The sequence below is a fragment of the Glandiceps talaboti genome, chromosome 16, assembly GCF_964340395.1.
Source record: "Glandiceps talaboti chromosome 16, keGlaTala1.1, whole genome shotgun sequence".
Classification (NCBI taxonomy): domain Eukaryota; kingdom Metazoa; phylum Hemichordata; class Enteropneusta; family Spengelidae; genus Glandiceps; species Glandiceps talaboti.
Genome location: NC_135564.1, coordinates 881190 through 898348, shown reverse-complemented (window position 1 = coordinate 898348; position 17159 = coordinate 881190). Strand labels below are relative to the sequence as shown.

Here is a 17159-nt window from a genome sequence, read left to right as displayed (position 1 = left end):
TTACCATTTACACCTCCACTCACAGTCTAGTTCCTATACAGTATCGTTACCATTTACACCTCCACTCACAGTCTAGTTCCTATACAGTATCGTTACCATTTACACCTCCACTCACAGTCTAGTTCCTATACAGTATCGTTACCATTTACACCTCCACTCACTAGTCTAGTTCCTATACAGTATCGTTACGATTTACACCTCCACTCACAGTCTAGTTCCTATACAGTATCATGACCATTTACACCTCCACTCACATAGTCTAGTTCCTAAACGGTATCATGACCATTTACACCTCCACTCACAATCTAGTTCCTATATAGTATTGTTACAATTTATACCTCCACTCACAGTCTAGTTCCTATACAGTATTGTTACAATTTATACCTCCACTCACAATCTAGTTCCTATATAGTATTGTTACAATTTATACCTCCACTCACAATCTAGTTCCTATATAGTATTGTTACAATTTATACCTTCACTCACAGTATTTACATAAACATTATACTAGAGTTTGTGTAAGTATTGAGTAAAGAGTTTATAAACTCAGTTTGTGCCACTTTAAGCATTCCTGGTATCATTACAGGCAAATATTGAAGACTGCGATCACCTGATAACTCTCCAAAGATTTTCAAACCTATACGCTACACTGCAACTGACATTATAAAGAGTTTTTATTGTCCAAGTGTGTGAACACATCATGGTGTCCCTCATATCATTTATAAAAGAGAAAATATATATTTTATAATAAAAAATTTGACTTGGTTTTCATTTATTTATCATCTTTCAAGAGTCGTAAAATTTTCATGCAGTTTATGTTGAAATGTTAAATCATTTGGTAAAGTGAAAGCTAAATAAAGAAGTTGTGATGACAAAGCTGCAAAATGTGTATTAAAAATGTTTGTGGTTACATTTGTTTTGTATTCTTATGTTATTCCAATGTTTAATTTCTACATTATTCAAATGTTAATTTCTACATTATTCCAATGTTTAATTTCTACATTATTCAAATGTTAATTTCTACATTATTCCAATGTTTAATTTGTTACATTATTCAAATGTTAATTTCTACATTATTCCAATGTTTAAGTTCTTACATTATTCCAATGTTTAATTTCTACATTATTTCAATGATTAATTTCTATATTATTCCAATGTTTAATTTCTACATTATTCCAATGTTTAATTTGTTACATTATTCCAAAGTTTAAGTTCTTACATTATTCCAATGTTAATTTCTTACATTATTCCATTGTTTAATTTCTACATTATTCCAATGTTTAATTTCTACATTATTCCAATGTTTAATTTCTACATTATTCCGATGTTTTAATTTGTTACATTATTCCAAAGTTTAAATTCTTACATTATTCCAATGTTTAATTTCTTACATTATTCCAATGTTTAATTTCTATATTATTCCAATGTTCAAGTTCTTACATTAGTCCAATGTTTAATTTCTTACATTATTCCAATGTTCAAGTTCTTACATTATTTCAATGTTTAATTTCTTACATTATTCCAATGTTTAATTTCTACATTATTCCAATGTTTAATTTCTTACATTATTCCAATGTTTAATTTCTTACATTATTCCAATGTTTAATTTCTACATTATTTCAATGTTTAATTTCTTACATTATTCCAATGTATAATTTCTTACGTTGTTCCAATGTTTAAGTTCTTACATTAGTCCAATGTTTAATTTCTTACATTATTCCAATGTTTAATTTCTTACATTATTCCAATGTTTAATTTCTACATTATTCCAATGTTTAATTTCTTACATTATTTCAATGTTTAATTTCTTACATTATTCCAATGTTTAATTTCTTACATTATTCCAATGTTTAATTTCTACATTATTTCAATGTTTAATTTCTTACATTATTCCAATGTATAATTTCTTACGTTGTTCCAATGTTTAAGTTCTTACATTAGTCCAATGTTTAATTTCTTACATTATTCCAATGTTTAATTTCTTACATTATTCCAATGTTTAATTTCTACATTATTCCAATGTTTAATTTCTTACATTATTTCAATGTTTAATTTCTTACATTATTCCAATGACTTTAACACATTTTAAATGATGTCTACCAACTGTTAGATCTTATACAAGTAATTCAGATATGATCTGAAAATACCATTCCAACACAATATTTTGGTGACCAACAGTTCAAGAAATTTTCATCAACATGTAAAATTTAATGCTAGTCTATATAGACAAAAATACATGCAATGATAACTTTAGCTACAATTCTTTATGTGTAGGGGACCCAGAGTTTCCTACAATTCATTATGCATAGGGGACCCAGAGTTTCCTACATTTCTTTATGTTTAGGGGACCCAGAGTTTCCTACATTTCTTTATGTTTAGGGGACCCAGAGTTTCCATAACAGATACTGGGGCATTAAGGGAATGATGGCGAGGCTTATTTCATCTTTCCTGCAATTCTTTATGCTGGGGGGCCCAGAAAAGTCATTTTCACTAACCCTGCATTGTGAAAGCCCTCTGATAGAATTAGCAAATCTGGCTTATAAGCTAAAAGGCCTTCTGTACACTGGGCTGAGGTATTCTACACAATAAAGCTAGGAACTCCTAACAATGCCAAGACTATATTTTGTTCAACTTTTAACAAGAAATATTTCATTGCTTTCAAGTTTTGGCCTGTAATGATCATAGACCCTGGGATAAAAGATCTACACAACAATCTAAAATAATCACAATTGTTTTGTGCACATGATTATCTATGATATCTCGTCACAGTTTTAGGCAGCCATATTGGATTCAAAAATGGCTGAATTTTACATAATTTTGCCCTCTATTTAAAAAATTTGTACGGTGACTCACTTTTTTATGACTTTAACTGAAAATAGGTTGAAGTTTTCTTGATCAAAGTAAAAACTAATGTTTTGAAATGTTATTGGTTAAATGTATAGTACTTTAATATAACATTTTAGGGTCAATGAACTTTAACAAGAAGCCCTTTGTTTGGTCATAAACTCCAGAGTTCAGATTTATAACCTTAAACTTGCAATTAGAGGATAATATGAGAGAGAGAGGTCAAGGAGCGGTTAGAAAAAGTACAAGGCAGTCATTGTCATCGACTTTTTAACATCCTATCAAAAGCTTGCCACCATTCTCAAATGGACAGTGTCTGTTTTGTCCTTGTCAAAACAATAGATTTAAGAAAGAAGGAGTACAAAGCTATTGTCTTGTTTTTCTTTCTAGCTCTTGAAGGAAACCTATTTCAAACAATGCAACATGCTGGGTATGTGCCATTTCCGGTACCTTGTTGTTTGTATGGATTGTGAATTGAAGCTACCATTCTTTGGGGTGATCGTAGTGTCGCTATAGCAACAGTTGTGACAACAGATACAAGCACAGTCCCAGTGGTTTCCATTGAATGACCTGTGATACTAACATGATCAATACTAATCAATATTTCAAGATTATCAATACAGCAATAAAAATATCAATCACTTTAGTGAGTGTATATGGAAGATATGACTGATATTACTTCAACCCCACCCCCTTTCTGACATCACCCCTCCCCCCTTTGAACGTCCTATATAACTTTTGACTGCTTTGAATGCAATTATTCATTATGTTAAAGCATACTACAAGAAGTATATCTCCTGTAAAACTTTATTTCTTCATGATTCAGAACTATATGACAAAGACAACAGGTGACGTCATAACTACATGTAATGTGACGTCACCTACATAACATTAATTTCTATACGAATTCGTACGACTACAATATATCATGTGTCTTCAAATTCCTACTTTTCACATTTTTGGTGACATTCTTCTGAAACCATACACAATGTTGGTGTTTTGTGGAGCTATATTTTGACCCCAGGGATTCGACCTAGCCACCAGCAAGGCAGACATGTCAAGTAGATAAACAAGGGTAGTCTTTGGTAACAGAATAGACCACAGGTGGCGCACTAATATTCCTTACAATAATTCCCATATGTGTGAATTTAATAAAACACAAAATACTTTTTTTTTCACTTTGATGACTTTTGTTTATTTCTTTTGTACAAATTTATTATCATCATATATATTCAAATAAAAATAAAAAGATCACCGAAGATAGCAGAATAGTTGTGAATTAACCAGATTACATATTGTATGTATGACTTCAAAATATACACTACATAATTCCACTACATGGTACAATTGAGATGGTTGGTAGTTTCTTATAGACAGTCTGTATGTTACGCCATGACAGGGCACCCTCACACATCAGCCAACCCTTTTGTCGATGGAGCAGGACGGTGAAGGCAGAATGATACAACATATCTTACAGTCTATACTTGGACATTACTTTGTATGTAATTATCCAATCCATCTCACAAATGTGACCCTTATGGGTGTTTACCAACCTATCATTTTAGATTTGGAATCTATTATACTTACATAACCAAACTTGGCAATAATAGCTACCCATCACATAAGGTTGACCCTTATGGGTGTTTTCTTACTAGTGTTCACAATTTTATGCTTTTACGTAGCAGGTATAAAATCAATCTATAATTTCCCCCAATGACCTTTAAACCATTGTACAAATTAAGACTCCCTTGATTTGCATAAAGGTCACCAACCTCGTCAGTATCCTTCATATCAAGTGTCACTTGTGATTAATTTGCATACATTTACATATCTCCTTTGTTGACATTGTTTACACATAGATTGCATTTGTTCAATTGCTACAGACTAAATGGCTACATAATATCTATAATGAAGATAAATCAACCAAGCTACTACAGCTACATACGGGGATTGGCCAAAACAGTAATTACAGAAAGACATGGTTGATAAAAACTGGCTATCAAAATATTCATGTAGTGTATGTTGAGTCTATGTCTGGTATCCAGTTATATTTTGTGCTCATTTCTACTGAGAGATCACATATGGTTTTAAATTGTTGTCATTTTAGATTCCAGTCACAGTTGACATGTTTTGAAACTAGATTCATATCAAACTCGGATTATCTCTCTTCAACCCATTCTCTTTTTGCATCTTGATTTATTTTCATCATAATTTTGATCACATAGTTGGATGGATTTAAGTCATGACGTAGCCTCAAAGCCTGTGGTATATATTCACAGCTAAAATAATGTCAGAATTACTGTATCAACTATCCTTGAATACATGTTACTACTTCATTAACTCACAATGTACATGAGACATAATAAAAACTGTAAATTTCACACAACAGGTGAAGACTCAAATAATATGTAAATTTTACATAACAGGTGAAGACTCAAATAATATGTAAATTTTACATAGCAGGTGAAAATAGTCAAATAATAGACAATTCACATAATTCAGGACAATTTGCTGTATAACCAGGTATCAATATATATGTGTGCAGTATGTGTTTGTTGGTACTGTTTTTAGTTTCTTCTTCACAATTTACCTTTCAATGTTTGAATGCTGTGTTATGTACATGTGATACATTTCTATATTTTGCAATAAAATATTTTAGTTGAACATTTGATTGTATTTATGAAACACTGTAAGTTGTTCATGTATAAAGCCATCACCCTAGGTTTGTTTACTACTAGGTTTATGTATAGACCCTCCACGTGGAGGGTCTATGGTTAATGTAATCTCCAAAGACATTTATATATGGACAAGTACAGTATACCCAAACAGTATGTCAGTTGAGGTACATTTTAGAACATGCTCTTCTTTGTATATTTCTTTGTATCAAGTCTGTACTCACAAATTTTGGCATTTTGGGGTGAAAATCTGAATAATGCAGTATTTTTTAAGAAATAAAGAGAAGGTGTTGGCAAGTCACTTAAAGGGACATCACATGGTCTGCAGCTTATAAGTATTCTTTTTCACTTTTGTTTCCAAATAAAAGTTGACTTATATTTTACCCTTCACTATCACTTGTTTAATGACTCGTAGTCACAGACAAACCTCTTATTGTATTAACTGCTGTGATTCTGTATTCTCATACCATCTGAATCAAGTGATGCCATTTTACTGTTATTTGTTAGACTACAGTATCACATCAGTTTATACGATAGAAGATTTGTCAGTGGCTGTTGGTATTTAGACAAGTGATGATGAATATTACACTAAGTAACTTTTTCTTTGGAAACAAGTACTCGGACGTTGGTGACCATCATCTTCCTTACAACTATACTGTATTTGTATGTGGAAATCTGACTTTGAGTTGATGTATACATTCTGTTGGCTTCACCAAGTCAAGTTCACTGTCTACTCTCAAGTTTGATTGAGATGTAAACATACTGTACATACTATATGGATTGTCACATGCTAAAAAATGGCCTAAACTGTAAAACATGATATATATTAAGAATTATTTGGGATGTAACTAGTAATTAGATAAATTTGATCTAGCTGCAAAGGGGGATGATTTGAATAACAGTTACGAAAATAAGAGTTGATAGGAACCTTGTATTAAAAACATTCCTATTATGAGTGGAATACAGAAACAAGAATTCAAGTAGATGTGATCTCACTATGGATAGTGTCTTGATATATAGTAGGATACCACACATACTTTTAGACTCATAACACTGTAGGTTACTAGACTGTAAGATACATCACATCACTCAGCCCTCACCTGCCTGGGGGTTGACTGATGTGTGAGGGCGCCCCGTCATGGCGTACCATACAGACTACATTGTAGGCATGTTTTCATAGGAAGTTCTTATCAACCATGTCATTTCTGAAATTCCTTTTACCAGTTTGATGTCTACTGTAAGTCAAGCCAACAGAATCATACATAGGGATTTGTAACAATTTATTCAAAAAAAATTGTAACCAAAAAATATGAGCAACCAATGTTTTTAGCAGTAAACTCATTGGCATACAATTTACAAAAACTACATCACAGTTGTACAATGACATCAAATGGCACTTGAATATCAACTTATTTTCAAAATAATTTCATCTATTTTTGATAACTGACCAATTCTAGACAATATTTCTGCTAAGATGCACGCGAGACACCTTGTCAAAAAAATAAAGTACCACAGTAAAGTACCATGATCAAATTTATTTTTGTTCGATAACACAGCATAAGAGTAAAGTAAGTTGTTGTTTTTTTCAGCCCATCATTTTATGTGTTAAAGGTTCCTTTGGCTATAGTGAGGCTTAGGGAGATAGTTGAAGAAAGGCATGATTAACGCCATTGAGTCTCTACCACCAGACATAGCCTCCATCTGAACCACCAGATAACCAATTACCCTGTCTTTGTCCAACTGCTACATTCTGGCCCTGTGATTGTGCCATCTGGGCAGTATTTGGTGCTACTCCTGGAGGTGGTGGCTGTAAAGATAATACCAATATGTATTACAGTAACATCATCTTTGAAGGCTGAGCTTGACTTGCAATTAAAATTTAGGTGTGAAAAACAGTTGTCCAGCAGAGCTGTAGAAAAAGTTGGTCCAAAACAAAAGAATGATCCAAAGTAATCATTATGGTTCCAAAGATATGATAACATTAATGTGAGAACCTGGGATTGAAACCTTGGCCTCAAGTGTTCATACTTGGCATAGTACAGATTCTAAATACCATTGATTGATTGATAACTGTTGCACTCTTTCAAACTTGCCATAAATAGGTAGGAATACAGCAGATACAAGAATGTATTATGGGATATGAAGCTAACCAATCAACCTACATGTGGTATCAAATACACCAATCAAAATCCATGTGTGAAAATAACCAATCAAACTCATTGTGACATGCAATACATTTAATCCATTGATCTGTCTTGTACAATGCAACCACTGACCGTGTGATTTTGTGATGATTAATCAAACTGAAACATTTTAATCCAATGATGTCTCCTACAATGCAACCATTGAAACTGAATAAATGATTTTGGATGGACCAATCAAAATCATTGACAAGAAATATTTTTAATCCAATGATCTGCCTTGTACAATGCAGCCATTGAATGAGTGATTTTGTGATGACCAATCAAAATCGTTGACACATGTAATCCAATAATTTGCCTCATACAATGCTGCTATTGAAAGAATAGCTTTGTGACAATCTTGTATCAGCTTTACAGTATATCTAGATAAAAATATTTGTTGTTGCCAGGATACCTTGTTGCCAGGATACGTAACTTCAATGACTGCTTTTTGACATTTATCTTCATTATATGTAAAGCAATTTTTCTAATAGTAAAATGACACTGAGAAGATGGGAGTATTTGAAATGAATAAATGTGAAATGTGGTGAAGGGTAGAATTGGCTGATGTGGACCGTCACCGACTTTTTAGATGACAACTAACCCCCCATAGGTAGATCTTACAAGATTCTTGGTGTGTACAGAATATAAACAGATGACAATCTTTCCATCTTCTTACTGATAAGTGATCAATTCCATAAAATTATCAACAAATTTCAGAAATCTCAGAAATCTTATGGCTACTATCCAATTCTTTGCACACAAATAAAACACTGTTGTTTTTGCATTATTGTATGTTTAAACATTACAAACTCACACACGCGCACGCACGCACACACACACAGACTAGACACACAGACACAGACACACACACAATACACACACAGACTCACACACACAATACACACACACACAAACTACATGATGAACAGATGTCAAGATACCAAGTATCATATTTAAGTTTATACAAAATTTATTTATACTTGTTCTGTGGCCCAATTATTTGTGAAATCATCTTTCTACATGTTGTGTTAAATATCTGAACGTTAGCTACATTTCACTATAATACTGCAATACTAACAATTTACGTCTCTTTCTGTCAAAACTGACTCATCGTCATAACGACAGAGTCTCTTGTCCAAGTACATACCAAGGGTCTGATAAGTACAGTATTATATTATGGCAACTATTTATAAAACGATTCTATGTGATTACATCTCAATTATATATCTATAGTTCCTTACATCTGACAAAGGTTACATTTCACTCATCTATGCTTTGACGGTATGTTTTCCACGAGGGCACATTTTATGAAAAGGTCCATTCACCCTTCTCTGCTTTGACAGCCTATTTACAATGAAAAGTTACATTTCATTCATCTACACCTTGACAGTCTATTCTCCAAAAGAGAGTCCAGTGTTTATGCAAAAGGTCCATTCATCCATCTATCTATGCCTTGACAGTATGTTTTCCACAAGGGCACATTTTATGAAAAGGTCCATTCATCCATTGATGTTTCTACAGTCTATTTTTAGAGGGTATGCTTTTTATCAAAAATATGTAAATCAGCTAACAAAGCATAAAGATAGCCACACTTCTTGAGAAAATGCACAAATACATTTTTTATCAACATTATGATTTACAGTCTTGTAGAAAATAATCTGTAATATTTTCATCTAGAATTTTTTTTCATTTGAATACTGATTTTAATTATTTCAAAGACAGATTCTTCAAAAAAAGAGAATCACTTTTATCATTTATCTAACAGAGCTTAGATTTCTACAATGTCAAAATTGTTGATGACAATACGTCATATTCCGGTCACCTTCTTTTCAACCATTGTTGGAAGATGTAAGTATGTTCCAGAGTAGAGAAAATGAGGACTAAAGATTTCATTCTGTATGTCAAATGCATGGCAGTGTAAGAAACAGTCACTGTGGAAGAACATCAACAAAATGTACAACTTATACAAGTGAAAGCAGAAAAAAGCAGAACAATTGGAATGAACCAGGAGCATTATTGATGATTGCCATGAAAAGTTGGGAAAGGGTGATTTTCAAAGTACACTAGAACTGAATGGATCTGACCCACACTTACAGAAAAATGTCTGCTGTTGAATAGTGCCCTCTAGTGGCCAAATTATACACTATTTGGTCTTTTTGATAACCGGAATATGATGTATTCATTCACAACTTGTTTGTAAATAAAGCTGACAACATTGTGCGAAAATACAGCAAAAACCACTGATGTTTTGTGACAATACAGCAAATGAATTGAAACTCAACTATGTTAAAGTTGAAAGCTACGAACAGAATGATTTGATTCTTCCAGCTATATATATATATATGTTGATAGTACATGGAGTAAATATGTTCAGTCCTGCTGTCTCCAATTTCTCACTGGTGACTCTTTCAGATCCATTTTTGTTATCATTAGTCTGGCAATGTTTGGGATTCTGTTCAGATTAACTATAACGTTGAAAACCAGTCAGTCTAGTTCGTCAGTATACAACTTGATTGTGCTCATATGCTAATTCTGTACAGACACCAACTACCACCAGACGTAACCACCATCTGAACCACCACTAAACCAATCTCCCTTCCTCTGTCCAACCACAACATTTTGGCCTTGCATGGAGGCCATTTGTGCGGCATTAGGTGCTACACCTGGGGGAGGAGGCTATGAAAGGAGAGAATGCAATACTAGACAGTTAGAGCAATAAAAGAATGCTTTAAAATGATATTTAGGGATGGCGTTCTGTGCATGTATTATCCTGTCATACACATCAACTTTTTTTTAACACATCAACTTTTTTTTATACATTCTTAATCTTGATTGTTGTCTTAATGGGATATCTATGTTTAGCTCTGGATATAACCAGGGTCCTCCCCATTGCAGTTAGTGCTGACCATTACTCATTATCATACAGTTATTATGAAAGAAACATAGGCATAGACAGTTATTTAGGCCACAAGATGTTTTATGCGTTTTCTGTAATGACTTTTGTTATAGCTTACATATTAAACAAACGACTGATGTTGATAACACAGAGAAATGTGAAATGATAAATATATCGTATCTCAGTTTTCACTTGTCTTATCTTATCTGATATTGGGTATATGTGAGTGATATTGATTTGTCTTCCTAATGTATCAAAAGTCATTGCAGTAGATAGGAACCATCATGTGACCTAAGTGACTTCCTATATAATATCTACCTTAACTCCTTCAATACTGAAAACATTCCCGCCAAAATTGTTTGGACAAAATTCTTGTTTTATGTAAGTTTTTGGCATATATCAACTTCATTTTAGACTGGAAATAAAGAAATGTTACTTCCTAATAAAGTAATATTATTGTAATTATGAAAATATTCATATAAATTGGGTCCCCATATTATTTAAAACTCGTCTCTAGTCATGAAAGGGTTAAAAACTTTCTAGTACATGTATTGTGCTGGACAGCTCTATTCCATTCTTACTGTTAAAACTGACTTGCTTGTATGCTACCTGTACTTACTACATTTGATACATATTGTAAGGTAAGCCATGACAGGGCGCCCTCACACATTGGTCAAGAAGGAGGAAGCTGGTGGGGCAGGGCGACATGACGTATCTTAGTCTACATTTGATACATATTGTAAGGTAAGCCATGACAGGGCGCCCTCACACATTGGTCAAGAAGGAGGAAGCTGGTGAGGGCAGGGCGACATGACGTATCTTACAGTCTACATTTGATAAGGATCAAACATAATGAATATCAAATAATCATGAACAGCAATGGCTGACCAGCACTAATTTCAAGGTTGGGGAGAACTCTGTATAATTATGTTGTAAAATGAATTTCATTATCAGGGGTAGGTAACAAATATTAGTCTAGAGCACGATCGATATAGTGACAAGTACAAAAATACAAGTTGCGGGAAAATTCTACATAGTACCTGGTACAAGTCGTTTAGTTACAAGCCAAGTCTATATTGCGACGAACACAAATTCCTGATTTTCCCAGCGTCCGTTGCGTATTCAACATGGCGGTAAGTAACATTGACAATCCTGATGGTAAGAATCAGTCGATTTCTACTACTAAAAATCGAAAATACGTATTCCTATAGTGTGTGTTCTGGGAAGAATGGGTTGGAGGAACAACAGGGAAAATTTCATTGATCGATTCCACCGTTTGTGGGAGGAGTTAGCGAAAAACTTTTTCTACCGATGGATGTCCTATTCTCTAAAACACACATCCCTATACGAATGCATGTACATACGTATATTGAACCACTGATCTTCTATCAGCGTCCTGTGGGGTTTGTTAGCTGGCTGGCTATAAATGGCTGTATGCTTTACTTTTTACATAGAATTTGCAGACAACATATGGGTTTGTTATTATGTCTACATAAAATATAGTACTACTGTCAATAACTACATACTCAAATAATGATCACGAACTACACACTCGCATAGCGTTCACTAACTACACATTCACATAGCGTTCACTAACTACACACTCACATAGCGTTCACTAACTGCACACTCTCAAACACTCACATAGCGTTCACTAACTACACTCACATAGCATTCACTAACTACACACTCACATAGCATTCACTAACTACACACTCACATAGCCTTCACTAACTACACACTCACATAGCCTTCACTAACTACACACTCACATAGCGTTCACTAATTAACTACACACTCACATAGCGTTCACTAACTACACACTCACATAGAGTTCACTAACTACACACTCACATAGCCTTCACTAACTACACACTCACATAGTGTTCACTAACTACACACTCACATAGCGTTCACTAACTACACACTCACATAGCGTTCACTAACTACACACTCACATAGCGTTCACTAACTACACACTCAGATAACATTCACTAACTACACACTCACGTAGCGTTCACAAACTACACACTCTCATAGTATTCACTAACTACACACTCTCAAACACTCACATAATGTTCACTAACTACATACTCACATAGCGTTCACTAACTACACACTCACATAGCGTTCACTAACTACACACTCACATAGCGTTCACTAACTACACACTCAGATAACATTCACTAACTACACACTCACATAGCGTTCACAAACTACACACTCTCATAGTATTCACTAACTACACACTCTCAAACACTCACATAATGTTCACTAACTACATACTCACATAGCATTCACTAACTACATACTCTCATACACTCGCTTGGTGTTCACTAACTACACACTCGCATAGTGTTCACTAACTACACAATCTCAGTGTTCACTAACTACATACTCACATAGCGTTCACTAACTACACACTCGCATAGTGTTCACTACCTCACACTCTAATAGCATTCACTAACTACATACTCTCATACACTCACATAGCGTTCACTAAATACACACTCACATAGCATTCACAAACTACACACTCAGTGTTCACTAACTACACTCTCATAGCCTTCACTATCTACATACACTTCCATAACATTCACTAACTACACACTCACATAGCGTTCACCTCACTAACTACACTTTGGCATAGCATTCACTAACTACACTCTGTACTTGTGACAATGGTGAAGGGCATTGAGAGGTTAACTTTGGCCCACATTATCTCACAGGATATCGACAAAAACTTTTAATTATTAAAAGCCAATTTTTGTTACTTTTCAATGGAAAAATGACTGATTCTTTTCATGAGCACATTGCTATTCATTTCATTTCTTGTTGCCATGAAAATGTTAAGACAGCAAGGCAACTGAGTGGACATCTAGTGAAGGACAAACACTACCTGGAATTCTAGCAATTGGTTTATTACTAGAGAAGCAATAAAACTGTGGTGAAAAAAATGATCATTTATGACTTTGAAGGGAGATTTCTTCATCTATACTTGACAAATGGACAGGTTTTGCAGAGAATTTAAAGTAGGCCGACAGAACAGTGACAAAGCAATTAAATGCAAAGAAAGAATAGTTTCAACATGATGTATAAATAGTCTTTATTGAGAATGGTTACATAACATGAAATCTGAACTTTGTCCCAAGACAGATCAAAATGGTTACGCAAGGTCAATATATATATGTTGATGTAATGGTGGGTGGGGTGGTTTGGATAGGGGGTTGGGTTAATCTTGGTCCTGGCAAGAAATTTGGGAAATATTACAACTGACAATGGAAAAACATTCTAGACAATGTGCCCATATTTCCTGGTCAAGTTGTAATCCATCAGACAAGTTTACTGTGCAGATGTTATTGTCTAGGTACAGGTTTGCCACATATTGTACCCCAAAGTGAAGGAAAATAGTCAATGATTGAGACAATTGTGAATACCATATATACCTGATTTAGTGATAATCATACATATACCTGTGATTATTGTAAAAGTTTAGACACTTACTGGAATATTGACTGTGGATCCAACTCCAAACCTTGCCCCTGCATCAAAGGCACCTGGTGCTGCATAAGCCTGAGTTGGCTGTGGGGCATACTGTGCTTGCATTTGTGGTGGATACTAAATAGAGACACACAATAGGATTGCAATTAAAACCACTGTTGTAACTTACATCACCCAGTGAAAATATAATAAATAGAGACATGTGGAATACAATGCTATATGCAACTATTCTATTTGGAATTTCCACAGCACTGGAAATGAAACACTGGGTGAAATGCCAGGAATCTATGCTTTCCCTTTCTGCAGAATAGGATATGAAATATCCTTCGGTGATAGTTTGATGACATGCAGGCTGTTCCTGTCCTATGATAATTAATATATCCTTTAGTATGCAAGGCATCCATACTTTCCTGCTTTCACAGCATAGGAAATTAAATTCCCCATATTGACGTTGGTTTCCATACCAAACATTAGTGAACATGAATTTGAACTTCATTTCTCAGGAGAATCATTTTGAACTTGTGAACACACAATGGTACAATTTCATACTTCTATTTTTGCTTCATTGGTAACACTCTGTGTAACATTAAGTTGTGATTGTTCATGTCATGTGACACTCAGCACTAGTAAGAGTAAAGATTGCTGATTTGTGTCAACACTTCTTTGAATATTCTAATGTAACAGGTATCATTAAAAACATTGCTAACACTTACTGCAGGATGGCCTCCTTGTGCTGTGTACGGAGGTGGAGGTCCCTGTGGATAGCCAGCAGGTGCTGCAACATAGCCTTGTTGGGGCGGCATGGCATATTGTGGGTATTGACCTGTCTGAGTTGGGTATGTCTGCTGCATGGGGTATGCCTGTCCATGGGTAGGTTGATAAGTTGGTGGGGGTCCATGGTATTGGCCTTCACCTGCAAAAACAAAGGGTGTATGAATAGGCATACATGTACTACTTGTTCCTGGTCTCACTTCTTGTAATATATTTGTATGGCAATTGTCCTGCTTGTAGACAAAGTAAGTTGGGAGCCAATTCTGACCACACAGAGAGAGATAGCAGTCTCAATCAAGTCTCATTTTATGTTGTCCACAAGTTGGACTATTGTGGCTGTATCCATGTTCAGATGTGCAAAATAACATTTGTAGTGGCAGGCAGTATAAAAAGAGACCCCCCCTTCCCCACTACCATTGTTTGTGTTGATAATTGGCAACCCCAGTAACAGAATGGGAGGAACTATAGCATCGCTGCCATAATTTCTAAGGCACTGTAACTGCCATTTTTGTTTGGCAACTGCAGTAAAATGACTGTGGGACTCAGGTAGATTTTACCTGCTTACTGCCCTTACACTACAATGCTATTTTTGTTTGAAAATCCCTAACCCTGATTCCATGTCAACAGACACCTTCTTTTCCTTAGAATGTTCATATGTCAAATGATAGTTCTCAACATATGTTTAACATACTTATGACAGGGCTATATTAACAGAATTTAATGTCAAGAAACTTGGAAAAAATTTCCTACACTAGATTGATAATCATATCTTCTGAAAAGTATGTAAATCAACCATCAAGGTGTATTTTCTCAGGGTTGTCAGTTGTTAAAATGTATTTAGACACTGTATAATAAGCAATAACAGTATAAATGTGGCTTTTTTTTCAAATTTAATTTTAATGTTATTTTCATTGAGCACTTATCATTGTATTTTTTTACTCTAATGCACTTCCTGAATAAATTAAATTAGTGCATCCGTTTGCATAATAATTAATTAATGCAACACTTCAATTTGTAATGTAATGAAATCAGTTTCACTTCACCCTTCCCCAGCTGTACTAATAATATAGTCACTCTCTGCTGAGGGTCTTATATATTATTAGTGTAATAAATATCTTATCTTTCTACGTGTATTATTGCCATATTGGCAGAAAGTACTACTGAAACTGAAAAGCTAACGTTTATTCTACAATGATATGTCTTATTCCTTGGCGCTATTTAGAGACTCTAGCATTCAAGGCCTGGCGTTTTCGTCTCACGAGAAGAGTTCACGGCCCTAAACAAAACATGCAATCGGTTACCAGCGTTCAAGGCTTGTTACTAACGAGACGATCGCCACCCTATATATCTGTGTCTATCTTTACAGAAACTTTGCAGTTTATTTGGAGTAGTAATAGTGACTGGTGAACCACAAATACAAACTGGGTAGATCCCTAATGGTCTCTCAAACTCCGATAGCTTTGTTACATCACATACCCAACCAATAAATGTTTGTTTTCAACATCAAGTTTCAACAACGACGTATAAATGGAAAGAACAACGGTGTTTTTCTCGCCATTTACGACAAACCTCGCATACAAGACACAGGTGTTTAGCTTACCTTTCTTTTCATCTGGGTGTCCCGCTGACATGATTCTTGTTAAATTGGATTTTAGTTAAACTTCTGCCAAATATAAGCCTGCGTACGAATATATCTCGTTCGGTCCTTTGTCAATTAATAGTCACGTGATAAATGTTGTCGAAAAATCTTAACGTCACTGGCAATATATATTTTTCTACCGGGGGTTACCATATAGTGATTCGAGATTTATTTTTTTATTTGTGTTTTTCATTTCAATATTGACATTATAATCACAATATTGTATACATTATAAAAATGAAATAGAAATGAATTTATCAAAATTGTTCTTGAAAAAATCCAAAAGAAACGCGACAATCCTCTCTAGTCACCATGATGTAGTGGTATCTTCCACCATTATAGCGCCATCAGACGACAAGTATGGGAAAACGAACAAAAGTGGGTCAGCTGATTATGAATTTAGGCAGGTGAGTCAGCACCTTGTCAATATCTTATTTCGAAATAACTTGTCGCACAGCAAACAGTATAGAGTAGTCGGTCTTGTTCACACTCAAATTTGTGAATCGTCTTTCTAAGGAAAAGCTGTATAACTATAGAATGAACTATAACATTGAAACCAAGGAATTCCTTCCCTAAAGTGTTGTTAAACTTCTAGTACTCAGACATATCGCTGCTCTTGGAAAGTCGTACCACTATTACAAAGAGCATTA

The 17159-nt window shown here is 34.5% G+C and overlaps 1 protein-coding gene across 2 annotated transcripts; it reads right to left on the bottom strand.

The window, feature by feature from the left end:
- Nucleotides 1–3811: 3811 nt before the first annotated feature.
- On the bottom strand, nt 3812–16596 carry LOC144447479 (uncharacterized). 2 transcript variants are annotated; one of them, XM_078137515.1, is made up of 4 exons: nt 16471–16596; nt 14813–15012; nt 14103–14216; nt 3812–7326 (listed from the first exon to the last, which is right to left on the bottom strand). In XM_078137515.1, exons 1-4 carry the CDS (start codon nt 16499–16501, stop codon nt 7198–7200), a joined length of 474 nt encoding a protein of 157 aa, XP_077993641.1. In that variant the 5' UTR covers nt 16502–16596; the 3' UTR covers nt 3812–7197. The 2 variants fall into 2 exon arrangements, with proteins under 2 accessions (XP_077993641.1, XP_077993642.1); XM_078137516.1 differs by lacking the exon at nt 3812–7326 and adding an exon at nt 8657–10378.
- Between the last annotated feature and the right edge of the window lie 563 nt (nt 16597–17159).